We start from the raw sequence: 17,495 nt of genomic DNA on the forward strand, positions 1-17,495 counted from the left end.
GGTTGTGCTAATATTTGAGACAAAGTGGTAGTTCGTGTTATTTGGTAGGAATAATCCAAAACGACGTCGCATAAAGAGGCCACGCTGGCGCTGACGAGGCAATCCGGCGAGCCACGTGGGATTTCAGATGCCGGAATTGAGACCTGGGCTAATAATTAAAAAGATTGGAAAGCTTGGGCTAACAATTGAGACAATTTGTAGTAGTGGCTTAAATCGCAAAAAACACTAAAAGTGGTGCTATTTAATAAGAATACCCCTATAATTTATGATGAAAAAAATTAAACATTTAGATCATACAATATTCAAACTTGTTAATGTGTTCTGTTAGTAACATTTATCGCGTTCTAAATTGTCAGACATGATAAAACAACACAAGAAAGTGAATTGCAATTTTTATATTACTTTTATTAAAAATCCACTGTTTATTGCCACTATCTCAATAAAGTGAATTAATCATAGTCCATAGTACACAATGAAAATATAACAAAAAATATATAATTTTGCAAACTATGTGAAAATATAATAATTGATAATTATATTGAGATAAATGATATCCGCAGTATCTAATTTTTTTTAAATTGCTATTTTGGTGCATGAACTATTATTACTTTAATATCAGTATTTTAATTCTTTAAAATTGTAAGAAACTCTCTCTGCATCTTAACTTCTTAACTTTTAATTAAGAAGTTAAGATGGAGAGTTTGTTTAGATGCCCTAATTAACTCAAACTAGTGTACGAGGAATCCATGTGCAAGAGAGATAGTTCTAACTCCACACTCTTCCCCTCTGTCTTACCATCATATGACACCTCACCCATTTCCAAGTTTCACTTCAAAAAAGGAAAATCCTTATCTTTCTGTTAAAGACATGTTTTTTAATAGAGATTAGAAATTATATTTATGTACTTTTAATTATATTTTTAAAGGCCAACTCCATCTTTAGGCTCTTGTATTTTAAAAATTTATCTCTCTTTTTCCCCTAACGTTTGTCTATAGTCCTTGAATTTAAGTTATTTTGACATGTGAGACCGAATTTAAATGTCTAACTGACTTTACATGTTGGTAAAATATGTCATATCATCAAATTTTTAGAGGTTTTAAATAAACAAAAATTTATAAGTATATGAACTTATTGAATAAAAAAACACAAATTCAAAAGTATGGAGGCCTTTTGTCATTTCTGACATGTAAACTGTTAATCACTTAAAGACGATTAAACTACACACTCATCACTTCCGTCTATAAAAAGATCTATCAAATAAAAAACAAGTAATATAATAACATATTGAATAACAAATATTCGGGATGATGAAATAATAAAAACTTTAAAATATGGAGGTCTTTTGATTGATTAAGCCTATTTTAAATAATTTCCATAACTATTCAACTTTAACTAAAAAAAGTAGAGATTGCCGAAATTTTCTTTTTTTGATAATTGAAGAAAGTGACATTTACGGAAAGAATCGAACTGACGACTTGACAGATTCCTCATTTGTAATTAAAATATTAGTGAATCTATTTTTTTTTGAAAAAATAATATCAGCCAAACATATATGGGAGTAAAAGAGTAACAAAATGCAACACATGGTTAACACACAAATGCTTGAAGAAACAACACAAACACTCAGCAAGAAGCTTAACCAAGACTACCCAACCCAGCCAAAATTGGTATTTCTGTAATAGAAATACAAATTACAATAAACACTAAATTGACATGAAAATGTAAAGAATCCAGCAAATGAAGAAAAAGCCAGAAATGATGGTTGCTGATCCAGCCTTTAACAGCCATTTTGATTCTCTCTTTTAAGCCCCACTGTCCTCCTATCCCATGTGCTTTCCCCATCATTCATTGCTCTACTTACTCACCCTCTTCATTTCTCTTTAACTAACCTATATCATACACATTCTCAAAAATACCTCCAAATTTTCTCTCAAAATGGAGAACACTGTTTTTTTTCGCTTCAAACCCTTACTCATTTTCCTATCTGGGCTTTGTTTGTTTTTGCAAACTGTTGACTCTCAAGCAAACCCTAGTGAAGATGCACCAGTAATGTTTGCACTCAAGAAAACTCTCAATGTGCCCGCTTCACTTGGCTGGTCTGACCCAGATCCATGCAAGTGGAGCCATGTTACTTGCTCTGATGAAAACCGGGTCACCCGTATTCAGATTGGTAGGAACAGTCTCTCAGGTACACTACCCTTAAATCTTCAAAAGCTGGCTCAGCTTGAACGTTTGGAGCTTCAATGGAACAACATTTCAGGTCCTTTACCATCTTTAAGTGGCTTGTCTTCATTACAAGTTGTTATGTTGTCTGATAATCAGTTCACTTCAATTCCTGATGATTTTTTTGCTGGTTTAACCTCTTTGCAATCTGTGGAGATTGATAATAACCCGTTTTCTACTTGGGTTATTCCTGAAACTCTTAGAAATGCTTCTGCTTTGCAAAATTTCTCTGCAAATAGTGCTAGTTTGTCCGGGTCGATTCCGGGTTTTTTGGGCCCGGATTCTTTTCCGGGTCTTACTATACTTCATTTGGCTTTTAATGAGCTTGAGGGTGGATTGCCTGATGCATTTTCTAGCTCACAAATTCAATCTTTGTGGCTTAATGGACAAAAGAGTAAAGGTAAGCTGACCGGTAGTATTGAAGTTTTAAAGAATATGACTTTGTTGAAGGATGTTTGGTTGCATTCTAATGCGTTTTCGGGTCCTTTACCGGACTTTTCGGGTTTGGATGATTTGGAGAGTTTTAGTATAAGGGATAATTTGTTTACCGGTCCTGTTCCTTTGTCTTTGACAGCTCTTGAGTCTTTAAAGTCTGCGAATTTGTCGAATAATTTGTTTCAAGGTCCAATGCCCGTGTTTAAGAGACCGGTTTCTGTGGATATGACTAAGGATACGAATAGTTTTTGTTTGCCGAGTCCTGGTGACTGTGATTCGAGGGTGAACACATTGCTTCTAATTGCAAAATCCATGGGTTATCCGCGGAGGTTTGCTGAGAGTTGGAAGGGGAATGATCCTTGTGCAGATTGGGTTGGCATTACCTGTAATGAAGGAAATATTACAGTTGTGAACTTCCAGAAGATGGGTCTCAATGGAACAATATCCCCCGAGTTTGCTTCGCTCAAGTCGTTGCAAAGATTGATTCTTGATAATAATAATCTCACTGGTACAATTCCGCAGGAGCTTACTACCCTAATTGCACTTAAGCAACTTGATGTGTCCAACAATCAAATTTCTGGAAAAATTCCAGTTTTTAGAAGTACTGTCATGGTGAATACTAATGGCAATCTAGATATCGGGAAGGATATTATCATTCCTACTTCTCATGGTTCACCATCAGGAGCTCCATCAGCTGATGCGAGTTCCCAGAGTTCTGGAAATGATGGTAAGAATTCTTCCAGTAATGTCGGTGTAATCTTGTTCTCGGTACTTGGTGGTGTATTTGTGATAAGCATGATTGGTTTGTTGATTTTCTGCATCTACAAGAAGAAAAACAAGCAGTTTTGCAGAGTCCAAAGCCCAAATGCGATGGTTATCCACCCTCGGCTTTCTGGATCTGATAATGATAGCGTAAAGATAACAGTTGCTGGTTCAAGTGTTAGCGTGGGTGCAATGAGTGAGAGTCATACTTTTCCTGCAAGTGAACAAAGTGACATTCAAATGGTCGAATCAGGAAACATGGTCATTTCCATTCAAGTCTTAAGGAATGTTACTAACAATTTTAGCGAGGAAAACGTGCTAGGGCAAGGAGGATTTGGGAAAGTTTATAAAGGCGAGTTACATGATGGTACAAAGATTGCTGTCAAGAGAATGGATGCTGGGTTCCTTAAGATTGCTGAATTTCAGTCTGAGATTGCTGTTCTGAATAAGGTTAGGCACCGGCATCTCGTTGCTCTTCTTGGCTACTGCTTGGATGGAAATGAGAAACTTCTTGTCTATGAATTCATGCCACAAGGGACATTAAGTGACCATCTTTTATCCTGGGCAAAGAATGGATTAAAACCTCTAGAGTGGACGAAGAGGTTGATCATAGCGTTGGATGTGGCGAGAGGTGTTGAGTACTTGCACAGTTTGGCGCATCAAAGTTTCATACATAGAGACTTGAAACCCTCAAATATCCTTCTCGGCGATGACATGAGGGCCAAAGTCGCAGATTTTGGTCTTGTCCGCCTTGCACCTGAGGGTAAAGCTTCAATTCAGACTAGAATTGCTGGAACTTTTGGATACTTGGCACCGGAATATGCAGGTAATTTAGTGCTATTTGCTTTGCTTCTTGATTGATGCTAAGACTATTTTCATGATGAGCTATACTTCAACTCTGAAATCGCTATATAGAATTCTAGTTTATCTTGGCTGAGATGGGGAGTTTACTAATTTAAGATAATAGCTGTTTTTCAAATTTTTCTTTCACATTGACAAAATTTTGGACATCTAAATTTCTATTGGTAATAGTAAGTTCACTTCATTGAATTGCATTAAAACATATCGGTTATTTGACAGCTGCATTTGCGTGCGGAATTGTGTTAGACTTAGAGACTATTATTGATGGAGCCTCACTTAACAACTTGAACTTTTGGATGAATTGGTTATTTGACAACTGCATCACATAGTCTATATTTCTGACTTTCACTAAATTCTTATAAGATGTTTCTAACGCTGAGCTCAAATCGGTGATCTAATTGCAGTTACTGGTCGGGTCACAACTAAAGTTGATGTTTACAGTTTTGGGGTGATATTGATGGAGCTCATAACTGGTAGAAAAGCACTTGACGATAGCCAGCCTGAGGAAAGCATGCATCTTGTAACTTGGTTCCGCAGGGTGCAGCTAAACAAGGAGTCTTTCCGCAAGGCCATCGACCCTCTGATTGATCTTAATGAGGAAACTCTTGCTAGTATCAGCACAGTTGCTGAGTTGGCAGGTCACTGCTGTGCAAGAGAACCATATCAAAGGCCAGACATGGGGCACGCTGTCAATGTGCTATCTTCTCTCGTCGAGCTCTGGAAACCGTCCGATCAAAATCCGGAAGATGTATATGGCATTGATCTTGATATGTCATTGGGACAGGTCGTTAAGAAATGGCAAGCATTTGAAGGTAGTAGCAGCAACATGGATTATCCATCATATAGCCAGAGTATGGATAACACGCAGACCAGTATACCTAATGTACCTAATGGATTTGGCATTTCGTTTACATCAGCAGACGGAAGATGAGGAGCTGAAGCTGTAAATAACGGCGGTGGTGATTTCTCTATGTTCATTCTTTTTGCATTTTATTCTACTATTAATTATTTTTTTAACTATTTACCTGACTCCTAGTACATTCATGTCTAGTCTCCTACTATTTTCTCAATGGACTTTTCCCCCACATATTTACAAGGTTTTGGCATTTCACTGAAATGTGGTGGTAGCCTATGTTGTACGTAAATTTTTCGAGTTTTAAGTTTTGACATTTCGTTTCTGTTCTCGAAATGTTACGAAACTCTGTATTTATAACACTTATTGTCATTTCTTCTTTGTTTTCCACGTTTTCTAGTTCGGCACATTTCTGTTTTCGTTCTACATTCTTCACAATTTGGAAAGAATTCTCATCTTTTTTTAGATTTTCTTGATGAAATGAAAGAAAGTCGTGTCGAAACTTTTGCATTCTCCATTTATCTTCTGATCATCATATGGTGGGGATAGGATGAACATATGATTTTTAATTTAGTTTATGTACATATTATCTGGTATCAATCATGAAATGGAAATGTATTCATCAAAAAGTTTATGAAAGTTAAACAGTTGGTGACACCATTTCTGTTTGTGTTTTGTTGTATTTATCACAATAAAAAAGATAGGATAAAGAAGAGAATAGTATATGGAAATTAGGGCAGGATAAAGATATTGCTTTTTCTTTTCCAAGAAAGTTATTTTTATTCAATCAATTTTTCATGTAACTGAAATAAATAAATAAAGAGGAGAGGCGTATGGGGATGGAGGAGATGGTGTAATCGAATCGAGTCCAAACACTGTTAAATTCGAGCTCGGTTCAATTCTATAATTCAAAACTCTAAAAACTCTATTCGATTCTATAATTCACGTCTCATTTTAGCAGCTCGAGTTTGAATTTAATAAAATAATTTAGACTTGAACTTAGACTCCGTCATTTGTATAAATATTTAAAGTATTACATATAAATATAAATATAAAAATAAAATATTTTTTATGTTGATTAGACTACGTTACAACCCTAAGATGGAGGATAAGTGTCGGGTTGTATGCGGAAGCATGTGAGTGTAAGGCTGTAATTGTCTCCCCTTACCACTTGCCTTCATATCTCTGTGGTCCCATATCTCCACCTATTTTCATGATCTTACCCTTACCCATTTTTTATGGCAAAATGCGTGTTTATGTCCCTGTATTTGTCTATATTTTCACATTGAATACCTCTATTTTTATTTGCTAACATTGAATTCCTATACATTTAGTTTTATAGATTAGTCTCTCCCCATCACGGAAATGAAGTACGTTTAACCAGCTTAATCATAGTTAATGACAACTTTATTCTAACCTCGAGTTCTAATAAAAATAATAGATGGAGATTTTGTGACATTATTATGATTTTATAATAATCATGAGATTTTGTAGCACGATCATGGTGGTCTCTTTTGTACAGTTTTTTCTGGTTCAAAGCAATTGAATCGAAAATCTGTTTTTTAAGAACATAATTGATGTCGAAATGCAGCATCAAAGAAACCCAATAAACGTCGAATCTAAGATCAGTATGAACAAACTTTATATGGGTAAATTGCACATAGTGAAGGCCAAATTTTTGGACAGTATCCAAGATCAATATATGTAAACCAATATAAACTTGGGGGAACAAGACATGAACAATTTCTTACTATCAAAATTTTCAGCTATATCCAGAAAAGGCAGTGAAACAAAAAACCATCCTTCTTCTAAGTAAATGCCCAACATCTAAAAGATTCTGCTACTTTAAGGATAAAAGATGTACAAACCTCTCATGTCCTTGAACTAGGGGCGTGAATGACAGCATTTCCAAATTCCAATATACACAGGCTTCAAAAGCTATTTGCTGGCTCAGGCTCTCTTTGGTTTCTTTAAGCCTGCTTCTGTTTTATCTGCTACAATTGCCTTTTTCTTGTCCTTTCTCTCCCGCTTCTTTAAAGCCGTCATGTGCGCCTTGAGAATGGTCGCGTAAGAAGCTTGAAACCGCTGGTGATCCTTTGCCCCAACCTGAAGAACAAACAAGGAAAAGCCATCAACCACTGTAAGGGAAAATATTTATTAAGTGCAAACAATCACATATATCCGAACCCATGTAGTACCATCAAAAAATACTACAGAACTTGATAAATGATGAACCATGCATTAGAAAAACAATTATCTGAAGAAGGAAAAATAATTTGTTGAATGAGTGTATCAGTCAGATACTTAACTCCTAACCATTATTAAAGTAGTACATTACATTAATTAGGGTTATTATGGTGCTAGCGGGATGCTTTAATGCATTTAAGTCTCAATTGCTGATTACGATAGAAAAGATACCCGAGAAATTGAAACCTTTCTTAAGAGCAATAATCATTTTTTAACAAGAAATATACAGGCAAGAAACACTGACATCTAAATTACAACTAAAGCTTACAAGAAAAAGCAATGGATCAAGAATGCCAGCTACCGGATGCAACCCTCCGACATTAAGCAGCTTGTATGAAATAAGGAACCTTATAAATGAGTGCATGCATCACATTTTTGTGAATTGGGATTGGCCAATTCAAATGGTTGGTGCTGTACAGTATGTATTTACAAATGTTGATTCTGCAAATCCAAGCATCTCTAAATGGTTACGATACAGCCCAATAGTAATCGTTAACTTAAATTTGTTTATAAGAACAAAGATCAGATATTCATGATTTACACTTTTCTGTTAGCAAATCATCAAAGAGCTTATTACCTTTATAGCTTCAAACTCTTCATCAGTTAAGACTAATGTTTAAAAATTTCCTACAAATAAACTTAAAAATAAAATACTAGTTCGGACCTAAGAGAGTCTGTCCTTGAAGACTTGGTTACATCTAAGAGTTTCAGTGAACACCCAGTAAAGACCAAACAATAGCTCAGGTGTCAAACCAATCCAACTATGGATATAGTCCACTCGTTATCTATTTTCAGTTATACTTAAAATCCAACTATGGATATAATACACTCATCTTGAGTAAACTATCATGGTTAGTGCATGTCATCTCAGCGTGATTCAAGTGAGAAAGACAAGGAATCAGCCATGTTAACGACAGCATTACTGTTGTTATGTGGGCGTTTAAAATGTTGTCTTTGATAACATTGAAGTCATAAATGCGACTCCAAATACATTAAGTATTTATGCAGGAAATGAGGTAACCTTAACGTCATAATCGTACATATTCCCTAACCATAATAACATATCAATGCATCATACTGCTCAATCGCTAGTGTAGAAAACAAAATAGCCAAAAAATTCAAACACGAGAAAGAAAAAAAGGCGCATACCGAAGTAGAGACAGTCTTCTTGCCATTGGTAGCACGAATGAGGCACCTATACTCAATAGGTTCACCATGCGTGTTCATTTTATTCCTCTGCACCTTGGACTTCAATGATGCTAAAAGAAACCCAAAACCAAATCATAAACAAACAATACTTTCAGGTAAATCACAAATTCACCACTCAAACGAAACACCCAGCAAAATAAAATCCATACTGAGTATACTCACATCGTTTAAGAGTGACCCAAACAGAGCCTGATTGAGTACTTTGTTCAAACATGGTTGTCAGTTCGTTAAGGAACGGGTCTAGTTGTAATAAAACCTATAAAACAACAAAAACCTAGAATTATCTAAAATGAAATTTCAACGATAAGATTGCAACAATGTATGTCAATTTTCTTTCTTTTTCAATTTTGATGATCTAAAGATGAACATAAATGACCAGTCTGATTAAGCAAAAACCTCGGATTGCATATGAATACTACACATAGATTATATATGGTTAAGAAAAATAGATGGGAAGTTGAATTACCATGATGCAGTACTCGATTTGGATGACTTGTTGTAAGAGTGTTTGCTTTTCGTTTGAAAGGAGAATTTGAAAAAGCATTGGCGTATTTAATAGATCTGTCATTCATTTAGGGCTTAAAGACCTAGCAATTCGTGTATGCGGGTCAGAAACGGATCAAACCCGTTTGGACATGCACACAATTAGTCTAAACACAAACACAACAATGATTATTAATCGGATTAAATATATAAAACTCAAATACGATACGAAAATTATACGGATTACATGGCACGACACGTATAAACACGTTTATCTAAATATGTTAGCTTCAACCCGTTTAAAATGACACGTTTAAACCTATTTAATCATTTAAATACTTTTTGAATTTATTTAATATAATATTGAAAGGATTATTACTATACTTTGAGATAAATATTACTGTAATTATATATAATAAAAAGTTAAATAAAAATTAAAAATATAATAGCATTTAAATTATAAAAATAAATAATACTTAAATAAATCTAGTTAATCGTGTTTAAACGGATTAGGCGTGTACAATCCATTTACACACGAAATTAATCGTGTTATAAACGGGTTGGCCCGTTATGACCGAAACTTGTTTACATCAAACCCAAATTCGTTTAATTTCGTGTCTTATCGTGTCTAAAATTGCCTGGTCTGATTTTTATAAAAATAAGCTTTTGGTAGATTTTTTTTAATCGTTTTTTGGTTGATTTTGTAATAAAAATAAAAAAAAATCATATCTTTGCAACAAGGTTTTAAGCCACCATTACTGAGTGAGAATTCTTCCAACTGACAAGGAGAAGAAACTCCAACGTCCTGTGTGCTTATTTTAAGTAAAATAATAATTAAAATCTGAGAAAAAAAGAAAATTAATGAAAAAATATCCTAAAACTTGCCAATTTGCAAACCTGATAGTACAGCAGAAACAGGAGGTGTTAAACATCTGTGCTTCTTCTATGCTCTAACTGTAGTAATCAATGGCTGTTCATTATCAATTAGCAGTAATAACAAAGCCGATCATATAACGCCGTCGTTTTACTTTCAAAAGCAATGTAAATTCTATCCGTTTTAAATTCTCTGTATAGTATAAAAACGACATCGTTTCCAGGATTTGCATCCACTGGTTCACCCACAAGAGGTGGTTATTTTCTGTTACCATACAGAAAAACTAAGAAGGAACCGCACAGCACAGTAATGGCTTCCACATCAATTTCAATGGCAACAAACTCAGTCAGAACTTACTCTTCTTGCAATTACATTTCGAACCCTAAAAACAACTCCTTCTTTGCTATTACTGCTTCTACAAGAAGCTTCAATTTGAGACTAGTACCAAGAAGAACAGTACTTAAACATGTATTCAAGCCACTATCTGCAGTTAGCTCAGGTAATTCTTCATTTTCAGCTCCAAATTACAATCTGTTACTCAGAGTAACTTATTTTATGTTGCTCTTTACAATTTGGGTTTTTTTGTTAAATTAGGGTTAGAGACAACAATTCCTGATGCAAAGGACAATGCAATAATACTAAAGAAAGCTCAAGTAGTGGTAGAGTCCGCGGAAGAAAACAAGATTCAGGTGCTGGAATTTGTGTTTTAATTTTTGGTATTTATCAATGATGACGATGAAAATGTTTTGAATTTGTTTTGTTCTGTGATTTTAGCTAAGGGTGGACTTGCCTGGAGATGAGACTGAAAAGGTTTTCGGTAAGGTTTTGGCGGATTTGGCTCGCTCAGCTCCTCCAGTTCCGGGGTTTAGGAGAGAAAAAGGAGGTAATTTTAGTCGTACATTTTCCTAATCTTGATTATTGTTGTCTGTAAGAGGTGAAATTCATTGGATTGTTGTTTCCTTGAACTAAATTCAATTTTCTTGAGCCCATTACATCTTTAAGAGCAAAGCTTAATTGGTCTTATTGCTTGAGAACAATGTAGGAATTGAAGCTTATGAACTGGGTGTGTGCTTGAAACATTTGCATGAATTCGAGTTCAACTATGTTAAATTTTGTTCTTAGCACGGAAACGGAAACACAGGACAGTATATTCAATAAGAATGTATCATAAATACAGAGTTTTGGAGTTAAGATTATATTATTAGAAACAGAAATGAAACTCTAGATATCAAGAAGGTGGCATGCAACATAGAGTTTGTTTAGTAAGTTGTGTTTGCAAAGTCTATAGTTAATATAATTCTACTTTTTCCAACTTTACATGAAAATAAGAATTTGGAAGAAATGAACTCTGACATGAATTTTCAAGAATTCAATTCAATTGAACTCAAATTCGGATTTCTTATGCATAAGGCCAGTGAAAATAGCATTTGTTTGGTTATATCATCAACTCTTAAGCTTCTTCCTCCATCAATTTTATAGATGTTTATCTTGTGGATGTGCTAACTCATGAAGTCTAATATGGTGATTTCTTCTTGTTATCTGCATGTACATTGGGGTTAATGCAGGAAAAACATCAAAGGTGAGTGATTCAAGCTCAAAAAATTTTCTTTTATTACAATGGTGAAGGAGAGCCCGAATTAATTTTCACAAAATTCTTACAGGTTCCTCGAGAATTCCTTCTACAGATTCTTGGCGAGGAGCGTGTCACCAATTTTGTGATTCAAGAAATAGTTAGCTCCTCAGTCGCAGATTATGTGAAGAAGGCAAGTCATTTCATTGTATGCATACTATTGTGAGAACTCTATACTTACGAATGAATTTTCTCTAAATTATACAGGAAAATCTGAAGGTGAAAGAGAATAAAGTTACCACCATACAAGAGGCAGAAGAACTCAAAAAGTTGTTTACACCAGGAAACGACTTCGGGTTTAATGCTGTCCTCGAGCTTGAGGAAACGGAAAGCGATAGCGACACTGAAACCGATTCTGAAAGCGAAACTGAAAGCGAAAGCGAAACCAAAACTGAAACATGACCAGGTTGAGATTACTTAGATGCAAATTTTACTGAAATGATTTTGACACCTTCATTTGTCATCCTTGAAAAACTGCTTCACTTTGCTAGCCATCATTAACCAAGATTGCTTGTATTAAATTTTGTAATTCTTTAAAAGCCATCAATATTATAAATGGTAAAAGAAAAAAATTATAAGGATCAATAATTTGTTCGATTATCCTGTTCATTTGCTGTTGTTATTCTATTCGTCTGTTCATGAACAAATTACATGGCCCAGAGAGTAACTGATGCAACAAAAGCTTATAATTATAAGGATATATACTGCAAAATTAATGCATTGCCTAAGATTATTAGTTGCAGTCTTCTATTAACTTAATGAATCAATTGATTACAAAAAATTATGCCTTCAAAATAAAGTTTTTGGATTCAAAAGGATATCAAAAATTGAAAAAAAAAATTCTTCTCAATTTTTATTAATAAACTCAAAAATACTCTATTATATAGTATAAATAGATTACTCTTAATCTAATTAAGATATAATTTTTTTTATCTTTAAATAAATAAAAATTATAAATAATTTAAATAAAAAAATTCATTTATTTAAATATAAATAAATATAATTTTCTATTCTTTCAGTCAAGAATATTAAGAATAGAAACTTATAAATAATTTAAATAAAAATTCCATTTTTATAATTAAATAAAATATTCAAATTGCCCATCTCTCTCTATATATATTTATATGAACAAAGGGTCAACGCACCCCCTAAACTTGTGACACGGGGTCATCATATCCAATTTATATTTTTTTGAGCAATTACCCCAAAACTCTTCATTTTTGGGTCAAATAACCCATAATTGTATTTTTAAAACGCATAAAATACAAATCAAAGGCGAGGGATGCAAAAAAAAAAAAGATACTACCCTAATTGTTGCGATATAATTATTCTAAATCCAATTTTTAAAACAAAATGGGTTATTTAACCTAAAAATGAAGAGTTTTGAGGTTAATTGCTCAAAAACAAATAAATTAGATTAAATGACCCCGTATGATAAGTTCATGGGCGCGTTGACCCTTTGTTCATATTTATATTATCACATGGTAGCAAATCTTTTGACATATCAAACTTGAACTCCTTAATTTTTTCAGTCAAATGGAAGGCTAAATATTTTTAGGCCATACAGAAACACATGTAGACTATATTAATAAAATACGGAATATTTTTTTGGATTGGAATACGGAAAATTTCATTCATAGCTATATTTTATCATAGTTTTAAATTATTTTATTATCATAGACTATTTCCATGTTTCTGTCTAATATATCTCTACTCAGCTGTTAATTTCATTTCATTATTTCTCATGATTCATGAAGGTACTAAATTAGAAAAGAAAAGGTCAATTTAAACAGAATAAAAAAATTGTATTTCATATAATTGATAGAATTAAACTTCTAGTAGCTAGAGACCATACAATCATATTGTCCATTAGACAGTTGATCTGATGAGCAATCTGATATTTAAATTGGCTCTTCATACATAATTTATAGTTTGAAAGTTTGATTCAGAGTAATGAGAATACTTAAGCATTAATACCACGTGCCCTTTATATAGGGTAGGATGTAGAAGCGTACCAATTCACAACAAAATATTAAATTGTTAAAAAACCATTCATTTATATAATTTTTATTATTATTAATAAAAAATTTAACCTTTAATAAAAAAAATAGAAAAGTAATTTTTTTGAAAATGATAAATACATTTGCTTGATTCATTTAATTATTCTTACTTCCGGGAAGATGAACTTCCCTTTAACTAGGGAAGTAATTTTCTTAGCAAAATTTAGATAGTACTTCTCTAAATAAATAGATATAAAATATAATAATATCTTTTTATTTAATTGTTTTTGTCAAAAAAATTATTTTTTTATCATTTAATGTATAAAAATAAAAAAATAACTTTTTAGTATTTTTCTAGTAATTAAGTTCCTAAATAATTAATTTCTTGGAAAGTTATTTTCCGGAAAGTGTATAATTACGAACCAAACGAGTTCTAAAAAGGACCATCTCATATGAAAATTTTACAAAAGTCCAATCCTTTTAATTTTATTCAATTTGTCCTGAAACACAGGTTTTTATTTTAATAATGTCCAAATACGCGATTTTGCTAATGTGGTGCCTACATGGCGCCGACGTGGCAATGCTGACACACATCAGCGCCACATAAGTAAAATCGCGTAGTTGGACATAACTGATACGACATCCTGCGTTTTAGGATAAATTGGATACAATTGAAAGATTTGACTTTTTTGTGAAACTTTTATAAAAAGTTTGCCTATTTTTTAATCATTTAATCTTTTTTTATAATTGAAAAGAGAAGCATTTGTGAGAAATTTTTTATATATGACCTAATAATTTGCTGCTCAACGCTTATATAATTCGAGTTATAACTCGTTGGTAATTTCATTAGAATTTGATGTCCTTTATAAATAAGAACTTTATCTATATAATTGATTAATCAGAGTGTTATAGTAAACAAACTTTTCATGATAAAGTTCAGCTGATTGATGTTTATTTATCAAATAATCGATTAATCCTCTCCACAATAAGTGAATCGAATCCCTAAACCTTTAGAAATATATATATTGATATATTCAAACAAACTATTAAAATTTTAGGATTTCTTTTTTTTTGTTTTGAAATAGAATCGAACCATGAATATATTATATTTAACTGATTTTTATTTTTAAAAACAGTTTCAGTAGAATTATATAAATAGTTAATTGTTTATCAAATAATCATAAGTTTTTTCTTGAAAGAAAATAATTATAAGTTATTTTATGATTTTATAGATTTTTTTAAAAGATAAATAAATTCAGGGGCAAAATTAAATGTTACTATTATTAACTAAGATTCTTTAACTGGAAGAAAAGAATATTGATGACCTTTTATCATAAATAAATAATCATTTTTAAAAATTAAACAGAAATAAATAATTTCGACTTAATGTCATAAAAAATAATGGCCAAATGTCTTAAAAAGGCCAAACCTTTCATAAAAGTTTCACAAAAATCCTGACCTTTCAATTTTGTCGATTTTGGCCAAAAACAAATTATTTGGTTTCACTTGTGGCCAACTCTCAATTTAATTTCAATTTGCCTATGTGGAGCCTATGTGACGCCTATGTGGCATGCCAAATATTGAAAGGTCAGGACTCTTGTGAAACCAAATAATCCATTTTTGGCCAAAATCGACAAAATTGAAAGGTCCGGACTTTTGTGAAACCAAATAATCAATTTTTGGCCAAAATCGACAAAATTGAAAAGTCAGGACTTTTGTGAAACTTTTGTGAAAACTTTGGCCTTTTTACAACATTTGACCAAAAATAATTATCCCATTTAAAAATGATTGCTAATATTGAAACTTTTTGAACCACATGAAGGGTAAAAAGTCAGGAATGGAGGTGGATGTAGCAAAATAAAAAGTGGGCACAGCAGTGAACACCCAGGATATGACTCAGACTAAGTCAGCCGTCAACTATTCAACGGTCAAAGTTCCAATATATCACCCTTACCAAACAAACCTTCCTAATCTTCTCCTAATCATATCATCTCTTTATATAATCTCAATCTTAATATATATATATATAACACCTTTCTCTTATCACATCATTACCAAAAAAAACCACATTTAATCACATAATTCCTCAAAAAATGATGTTATATTGGAGAAAAAGAAAAGCTACTTCTAGTGCAAGAAATAAAAAATTTCATGAGATTTCTAATGGTGCAATCTTGGAGATGGATATAATGATTCCGACGCATTTTAAGTGTCCGATTTCTCTAGAGTTGATGAAAGATCCCGTAACCCTATCGACGGGGATCACCTACGATAGAGAAAGCATCGAGAAATGGATCGAATCGGGTCACAATACTTGTCCTCTTACTAATCAAGTCATTCCAACTTTTGATAAAATACCAAACCATTCAATTCGCAAGATGATTCAAAGTTGGTGCGTAGATAATCGTTCTTTCGGAGTTGAACGAATCCCTACGCCTCGGATTCCCGTCACTCCTCACGATATATCCGAGATTTGTAAGAGAATTACGGCTGCTACTCAACGTGGGGATTTCAAGAAATGCACGGAATTAGTTGAAAAAATCAAGGACTGGGGAAAAGAAAGCGAACGGAACAAGAAATGCATAGCAGAGAACGGAGTCGGCTGTGTTCTGTCGGTTGCTTTCGAGTTTTTCGCAGGTTTATCAATGGAGAAACACGCAGATTTACTAGTGGAGATTCTATCCGTTATTATATGGATGTTTCCGCTCGGTACAGAAGGCCAATCGAAGCTCGGATCGATGATATCGCTACGTTGCATGTTATGGATATTAAGAAATGGAGATCTTTCAGCTATACAAAATGCAGTTATAGTACTAAAAGAGCTTCTTTCATTAGATCAGAACCATGCAAGTACATTATCCGAAATCGAAGGAGTTATTCAAGAGCTAGTTAACCTAATCAAGAAACCAATTTGCCCTTCCGCTACAAAAGCATCATTAATGGTGATATTCCACATGTTATCACCATCCTCAATAAGCGAAAAGATCGTATCGACATTCGTTGAACTCGGGTTAGTCTCATTGATTGTTGAAATTCTTGTGGAAGGAAACAAAGGAATAAGTGAGAGAGCCTTAGGTGTTTTGGATCATATTTGTGATTCAAAAGAAGGGAGAGAAAAAGCATATGAAAATGCTTTAATTGTTCCGGTTTTGTTTCAGAAGATTTTGGTTTCATCAGATTTCTCGGTTTCAATTCTATGGAAGCTTTGCAAGAATGATCAGAGGAAAAAAGGTGGTGTTGTAGCTGAAGCACTTGAACTTAAAATTGGTGCTTTTCAAAAGCTATTGATTCTATTGCAAGTTAGTTGTGGAGAAAATACAAAGGAGAAGGTTAAAGAGGTGCTAAAGATGTTGAATCTTCATAGAGTTAAAGATGATTGTCCTGATTCATCAATGGAGTTGAGGTATCTCAAGAAGTCGTATTAGGAGGAATGTTTTTATACGGTGCTAACGATTCAATAACTATCTTTGTTGCTATAGAATGTTTCATCGTGCAATGAGTTCTAACTTTAACTCTTTGTGATCTTGCGATCGAGTCCACTTTGATGTTCATAAATAAAAAATAGATCGTACTAATTTAGATTTTTTTTAATTTAGGTAGCTTTTTAGGTAATGTGTGTCCAACAATATATTTTTGGGTAGGATTGGAAATTTCACCATTTTTTTTAACCAAAAAAATTGTACTCTTTACTTTACTTTTCTTATTTTAGGTTCTCTTCTATTTTGATATCAAAATAATTATTATTGATATTTTTGAAAAATAAAATTGAATTAAATATATCAAATTAATATATTTAAGGTTGACATCAATGATTAAATAGTTGACTGTTGCTATAAATAATGATTTATTATTATTATTATTATTATTGTTATTATTATAATAAAGATGATTCTAATTAGTTTTACTCTACTGATAACT

At 32.9% G+C, this 17,495-nt stretch overlaps 4 protein-coding genes across 4 annotated transcripts; 3 read left to right on the top strand and 1 right to left on the bottom strand.

Moving 5' to 3' along the window:
* The first annotated feature begins 1,607 nt into the window (after window positions 1–1,607).
* LOC126677383 (receptor protein kinase TMK1) lies at window positions 1,608–5,522 on the top strand. Its single transcript, XM_050371959.1, has 2 exons — window positions 1,608–4,246; window positions 4,686–5,522. Exons 1-2 carry the CDS (start codon window positions 1,936–1,938, stop codon window positions 5,210–5,212), a joined length of 2,838 nt encoding a protein of 945 aa, XP_050227916.1. The 5' UTR covers window positions 1,608–1,935; the 3' UTR covers window positions 5,213–5,522.
* Window positions 5,523–6,741: 1,219 nt separating this feature from the next.
* On the bottom strand, window positions 6,742–9,208 carry LOC126678956 (signal recognition particle 14 kDa protein-like). Its single transcript, XM_050373879.2, has 4 exons — window positions 9,057–9,208; window positions 8,753–8,846; window positions 8,531–8,640; window positions 6,742–7,240 (listed from the first exon to the last, which is right to left on the bottom strand). Exons 1-4 carry the CDS (start codon window positions 9,156–9,158, stop codon window positions 7,085–7,087), a joined length of 462 nt encoding a protein of 153 aa, XP_050229836.1. The 5' UTR covers window positions 9,159–9,208; the 3' UTR covers window positions 6,742–7,084.
* Window positions 7,184–12,186, top strand: LOC126678955 (uncharacterized). The gene is made up of 7 exons (XM_050373878.2): window positions 7,184–7,274; window positions 10,171–10,446; window positions 10,542–10,636; window positions 10,722–10,830; window positions 11,513–11,526; window positions 11,609–11,710; window positions 11,785–12,186. Exons 2-7 carry the CDS (start codon window positions 10,257–10,259, stop codon window positions 11,977–11,979), a joined length of 705 nt encoding a protein of 234 aa, XP_050229835.1. The 5' UTR covers window positions 7,184–7,274; window positions 10,171–10,256; the 3' UTR covers window positions 11,980–12,186.
* Window positions 12,187–15,630: 3,444 nt separating this feature from the next.
* On the top strand, window positions 15,631–17,205 carry LOC126678191 (U-box domain-containing protein 21-like). The gene has a single exon (XM_050373087.1). It carries the CDS (start codon window positions 15,671–15,673, stop codon window positions 17,000–17,002), a length of 1,332 nt encoding a protein of 443 aa, XP_050229044.1. The 5' UTR covers window positions 15,631–15,670; the 3' UTR covers window positions 17,003–17,205.
* Window positions 17,206–17,495: the final 290 nt, after the last annotated feature.

The sequence above is a fragment of the Mercurialis annua genome, linkage group LG4 (assembly GCF_937616625.2).
Source record: "Mercurialis annua linkage group LG4, ddMerAnnu1.2, whole genome shotgun sequence".
NCBI classification, from domain to species: Eukaryota; Viridiplantae; Streptophyta; class Magnoliopsida; order Malpighiales; family Euphorbiaceae; genus Mercurialis; species Mercurialis annua.